General features: G+C 44.9%; 1 protein-coding gene across 1 annotated transcript; it reads left to right on the top strand.

Annotated features, from left to right (window-relative positions):
• The first annotated feature begins 277 nt into the window (after nt 1-277).
• LOC105044476 (protein SOSEKI 5) lies at nt 278-3,964 on the top strand. Its single transcript, XM_010922396.4, has 4 exons — nt 278-960; nt 1,048-1,117; nt 1,209-2,048; nt 3,592-3,964. Exons 1-4 carry the CDS (start codon nt 747-749, stop codon nt 3,758-3,760), a joined length of 1,293 nt encoding a protein of 430 aa, XP_010920698.1. The 5' UTR covers nt 278-746; the 3' UTR covers nt 3,761-3,964.
• Nucleotides 3,965-6,535: the final 2,571 nt, after the last annotated feature.

Raw genomic sequence — 6,535 nt, 5'->3', positions numbered from 1 at the left:
AGTCGCGAGGGTCTAAAATGTCGCGGCATCTCGTTTCAAAATTGATGAGACAGCTGCCGCACACCTTACCTCTCTTAATGGAGACAAGCAAAAAGACAAGATCACCCACTGCCTCGGAGTTGCTGACACCGGCTGCATGGCCGTTGAATTCAAGGGCACTTCAGTCTTTACGTGGGTCTTCTTTTTTATATTTATTTTTTACTCTAATCCCATGAGCCCTTTTATTTTGTTGGTATCCGCTTGGCCAAGGCATCGCCCGCTTTGAGTCCGCCCGCTTGCCTCTTCGCTTTCTCAGCGTAGGTTGGGGGTGTATCTTCGCGCGAAAGAAGGATCCGCGTTCCTTCGCGCGAACCCACCGTTGGGTCATCCACTAATCGCTTTGAGAGGTGCGCCGAGGGATGAATCGCTAGCGCATTCAGATCTATGCGATGGTCGATCCAACGGTAGAGTCATGCGAAGGAAGGAAAATCCTGTTTTCGAGTGAAAGATACAACCCCACTCTGCTCTCCTTTCCTTTATAAATACCCTCCTTTCTTTTCCCTTCCCTCCCTCTCGAGAGCCTGTCGCTTTCTCCAGCTTTCGGATGCTGATATCCGGAGAGGCGAGGTAAAGCCTTTCTAGGTTGGAGATTAGAGAATCATTCGGCTTTCCCCTTTTCTTTGGGAGGAGGGATTTCCTACTCTGAAAGCAGGAAGGTGTTCGACCTCTGAATCGTCCTCTGTTTTGCCTCTTTTTGTCGGAGAAGAATGGCGATGGCGTCCCGAGGAAGAGCAGAGCTTGTGAGGCAGTGGAAGGATCGCGAGACGAGTCCTGAGGCAACCAAGGTACGGACGGAGCCGAAGCCAGGGATTACCGAGAGGAAGGTGCCGGTGGTCTACTACCTCTCGAGGAATGGTCAGTTGGAGCACCCGCATTTCATGGAGGTCTCCCTTTCCTCCAGCGACGGCCTGTACCTCAGAGGTGAGACTGGAAACTTTGGACTTCTTTGGTTCTACAACGTAGTATCCGTCTGATTTCTAAATGCCATTGTTTTGTTTTTGATTACAGACGTGATCAATCGTCTTGATGTTCTCCGAGGCAAGGGAATGGCCAGCATGTACTCTTGGTCTTCCAAGCGGTATTTTTCTATGGATTTCTTTAGTAGTTTTTCCTCATGTTATTTTGTTCTCTAGAAACTATATACTGTACATGGTTTTCTTTTGATCCAGGAGCTACAAGAATGGGTTTGTGTGGCACGATATCTGTGAAGACGATTTTATCTACCCGGCACACGGCCACGAGTACATCCTGAAGGGATCGGAGCTTCTCCACCCGGCGAACTCCTCTCCCATGTCTCAAGACACCGTCGCCTCCTCCTCCGGCTCCGAGAAGCCTCTGGAAATCGCCAAATCTGTCCACTACGACTCCGACTACTCTCTTGTCAGGAGAAACAAGAAGCCGTGGAGCTCTCTCGATCTCAACGAGTACAAGGTCTACAAGTCTGAGCTCACCTCCGAGACCGCCCTCAAGGCCGCCGACGCGGCCACCCAGACCGACGAGAAGAAGCAGAGGCGGCATGCCGTCGTCGGCCGGGACGACAACCGGGCCGACGAGGAGAACCCGACGACGGAGCTGGGGAGGGACGAGATCTCGCCTCCCCCGTCTTCCTCCAGCCCGGAGACCCTCGAGTCGCTGATGAAGGCCGACGGGCGGCTCGTCCCCGACGCGTCGGGCTATCAGGAACGGACGGTGGATAGCTACCCGAGCGGGAGGTTCCGGGCCTCTGCGGTCCTGATGCACCTCATCTCGTGCGGCTCCATCCCGATTAAGGACCGGGGCTTCTCCCTGGTGTCGCACTACGGAGGGAGGCTGCCGCGTGGACGGTCCGATATGAGTGCGAAGGTTGAGGTGGACGGCTTGATCGTGAACGTGCACCCTAGTTTCGCTGCGATCCAGTTGGAGGACAAGGAATACTTTAGCGGCAGCTTGATAGAGACCAAAAAGAAGGAAAGTGATGACGTCGCCGAGTTTCCCGGCTTGAAGCGTTCCTCTTCTTACAACGCCGATAGGTAAGGCTGCTTTACCGTTAATTTATTCCAGTTTTGAATTCATTACCTTATAGCTGCGCCTCTATGGTCGACTCGCTAGGTTCTGGCTTTATTTTTGGAGTCATAGAGATCGAAGAGTACTTCTCCCACTAATTTTTCGATCATTTGTTTCCACGTCCTCTAAATGACCTAGAGGCTCAACCTTACGTGATTCCCTCTGCGAGGGGTGCAAATCCGGGGTTAAAAAACCTCTTTTAACCATTGCTTTTTGTAGCTACATTCCAAACGCTGAGTAAGGTGCAGGAATGTAGCTTTATATATGTCAGGATGACTCAAAATAGGTTGGGTACTTTAAGGGTTTTGCTACAGTTCTTTCGGATTTTATACGAGTTAAGAATTTTAGATCTCTCTACCACCCACTGTAAGATGGATGGTCCGATGGCTTAGAATCTGCTCTGCTTTCTCCTCCATGATATCCGATCAGATAAGTATCTCAGGGTTTCCGGCGAGGATTGGATCGGTGAGTAGTTGAGGGATGGGAACGGAGAGGGTTAATGGGATGATGTAGAGTTTTAGAATTGCTTTAGGATTTAAAAAAAAAAAAAAAAAAGAGAAGTAACCGGCTGTCAACAGATTGTCTATTATTTTACTTTAATATCCTCCGCAAAAGCAACGACCGGCCTATTTTAACTTCTCTGAAAAATAGTAAAAATGTATAATAACAAAAGATGGATAGATCGGAGAAGTAGTGAGTTTCGATTTTGTTTTTTTAATTATTTATGGGTAAAAACCAAAAAACCAGCGTCGTGAGAGGTCGCAGAAGCGCAGGATATTTCACATCCGTCACATCGGACAGCTTAGGGAAAGGCAGCATTGCTTATAAAAAAATTTCCATCTACATATATAATATGCATGTTTGCTCAGGCATCAGTCGGCAAGGTATCGATCTGATCAGATTGACGACGCTAAATGTTTCTTGTTGATGCTGAGTAAAAGATGATGGGGTGAATGAGACGCTGTGATGGGTCTCGTCCAACCATTTTGTGGCTTGGTGGTAACTTATTTAATCACCGAAATCACTGACGATGCTTTTATATTGAGCCTTTGTATTGGCAAGCGAGAAAGAACTGTTTCAGTTGGCTCGTTTCATTTCCTCCTCCAAATGGCTAGCATCAGGCCGTTTTTCAGGTCCTCTCCGCCACCGGAGCAACGAGGATGCTCGCTCTCCGTGGTCGCAGCATACAAAGAAAGGTCGAACTTTTGTACCGTGGGACCTACCTGCTGGATTCCCCTTTCTTGTCAGCCTTTTCACATGCTCTCTCTCCGTATTTAGTTATCTATCTAGCTAGTGCACAACCTCTTTACTCTTCACTCGTGCTTGAAAGGGAAAAAAAAAAAATCAAAGTCTACGATCGAATGCCTTCTCGTTCACGTTTGTTCATTTTGTGATTACGTTTTCCTTCTAATCACAGACATCTGTTTGACGGAATTTTCTTCGTTTCCACAACGTATATTGCTTCGTTTCACGTGTAACGGGTTCGCGATGTTTGTGAAATCCAAACAGGAGCTCGAAAGTGGAGGTGGTCGAGAAGGAGATCGACGAGGGCGTCCGTGCCAAGTGCATCCCCAGAAAGCCCCGGGCGACGACCAGGAAAGAAGCCAACCCGCCTATCTCCCGCAGCACCCATGGAAGCAAGCGTATCAACGACGAACCCTCTCAATTTGAGCAGTGATTGTAGAAGTGGAAAATGGATTAAAAAGAGAAGTCTTCTGAGAGCGAGGAGAACTAATGTGAATGCTCGCCTTTGCCTTGCAGTTTACGGCACGGAGTTGTTGTTTTTGTTCCCCAGAATGTATAGAAAACGACTGTTCTCATGATGCATATTGCCCAACTAAAACACTTTGCTTTTATTATAATCTTTTCCACAGTTTTTTAACTGTTTGTGGTCGTCTCTTTCCTCTGTGGGGTTTTTTGGCTCTGGGTTTTCGTTCTGCAATGTTTTCCGTCACGGACTCGAATTGCCTCCGGAGAGGCAGTAAGTGTTTGTCCTCCCATTTAGGGATGGCAAAATTAATCCGACCCAATGGATATACACCCTATCCGAACCTGATCAAATTCGAAAAATAAGGTTTGACTGGATTTGGATTCGAATTTGGATAAAATTCGAAAACTATAGTACATATATGGATAGGGTATGGATAGTATTATTTTCTACCTAAACCCGATCCGAATTTATGGATATGGATAATACCCGAACTCATATTCGAATATATATATATATATATATATATATATATATATATACATATCCGAATATATATATACATATACATATATACATATCCGAATATATATATACATATACATATATACATATATATATATACACACACATATATACGATCTCTCTCTCTTTCTCTCTCTCTCTATATATATATAATTATATATGTGTATGTATGTATATGTATGCATGTATGTATGTGTGTGTTAAAAGTGTGTATGTGCGTATGTATGTATATATATATAATTGGTAATTCTATTTTTGATTGATAATATGCATAAAATTATTTTACTTTTTTTTTTGCTATAGAATAGATGGGTATGGGTTGGGTATGGGGCGGGTATGGATTGAGTATGGGGAAATGGGTTATCCACGGGTATCTCCGAATCCGTTGGGTATGAAGATGGGTATCTCTTTTCTTACCCGATTGGATATCGGGTAGGATTTGGGTATAGGGTATTAAGTTTGGGTTTGGGGATGGGTAGTATACTACCCGACCCAAATTCTACCCATTGCCATCCCTAATTGCGATTATATCCTACGACGTACCAGCCGTTTAATTTAGAATTTCTCTTTTGTCTGTTTCCAAGGTTGTTTATACGGTGGATTGGCGGAGTGTTGGTCTACCGCTGGCTTCGGGAAGGGAGTGCTGGGTCTTTGACTTAATTTGGTGTTAAGACGGTTGACCTTGGGGGTGTCAGCATGTGCGTCGCACTTCGCCTGCTTCTCCCAAGTGAAGGCAAGGGTGGAATGGTCATTGGCGCGTGCGCCTTCCCACGGGAGACTGTCGCAAAAGGAAGCATGTCGGTCTTTCTTCTCGCCTTTTCTTTTGGGGTCGCTTTGGCCTGAAGGGATTTATAGTTTGTAGACCTGAATCATCCTGCTAGCAGCTGCTGTAATTCTAATAGACCAGTAATGCCACGTAGACTGGTTGATATTGAGTCTCATGTGCATCACATGTGAGCATAGTTTTCACAAGTTTTAATGTGTGATTCAAGGTCTTTTCATGTGTTTCAATGTGTGACACAAGGTCTAGTATTGCATTGAACCATCAAAATAATGGTCTGATCACCATAGACAAACCCTATCTATCCGCTTCCAAGACATTGCAACATAGCTGTAGGGCTGGTTCCTGCATCTAAGCCCGACATGGAGTTATGTACTTTGAAGTCCAATTACAATATTAATTTGTAGGGTCCAATAATTAGGCGGTTGGGCATTACCTTTTAGGCTCTTCCTTTTGGCTTTCTAATGCATGCTTTGCACATCGTTAAGGTACGTTTGCTGTCGGCCGATAGTGGTACACCATTCAGCTTTCACGGAGCTTACCGTAAATATCCATTGCAGGGCAGATGGCTGATGTAATTGTCAACAAAGGCTTGTCATCAGTCAAGTTGTCAGGTATGGTGTCCCATATTGTCTTCTACAGTCCTTTGCCATGGTACATCTATGATCTTATAGCTAACAATCGAAGCAACCTAAGGGAGAAGTTTCATAGGACGTAGCACAATGAGATCCGTAATAACAGTGCAAATCCTGATATAACTTAGTATGGGAGATCATGTACGTGCCCAATCCCACAAATTCAAACAGGATATTAATATATGTAAACGTCCGCTTATCTGATGAGGAGACCATGTACCATGCACAATCCATGGATTAGGTCCCATTTGTGTTGGACTACTTGGTCATGTAACCAAACTTCCTCATCACGTACGTTGCTCCCAGGATATATCTATGTACAAGATGAGCCAGCATAGGCACAGTACACATTTTCTTTAAGCCATCTCATCTCTCATGTTCCATGACCAAAGTTGCAGTGCATAATCGAATACTAACAAGGAAACATCTTCAAATACCAACAAGAAAACAGTTCAGGTTGGGACGCCTGTTCGACATACCCCAATTAACTGTATGTTGATCTAAACCCAACACCCTCAAGCAACCAGTCAGTGGTGATTGAAAACAAAAACACCTACTGACAGGTTGCTATCTTTGATCGACTTGATGAATCCAACACCAAATCATGCGGCTTATTAAACACATCTTAGCAATAGAAGCAACGCAGTATCTGCATATGATAGCATCCCCAAACCATGCAGCCTGGATAGATCTTGTAGAAGAAGGTTTAATGGTCTGGGTGAATACAGAGGGTTCTCTTTACTGGTCATATAATTCTCCTTTTTTTGGGCATAAACATCAATCAAAATTTTGACATCTTGATCA

Source organism: Elaeis guineensis, chromosome 5 (assembly GCF_000442705.2).
Source record: "Elaeis guineensis isolate ETL-2024a chromosome 5, EG11, whole genome shotgun sequence".
In the NCBI taxonomy this organism is placed as follows: Eukaryota; Viridiplantae; Streptophyta; class Magnoliopsida; order Arecales; family Arecaceae; genus Elaeis; species Elaeis guineensis.
Note: the sequence above shows the minus strand (reverse complement) of the source record. Positions and strands in the feature narration are given on the sequence as shown.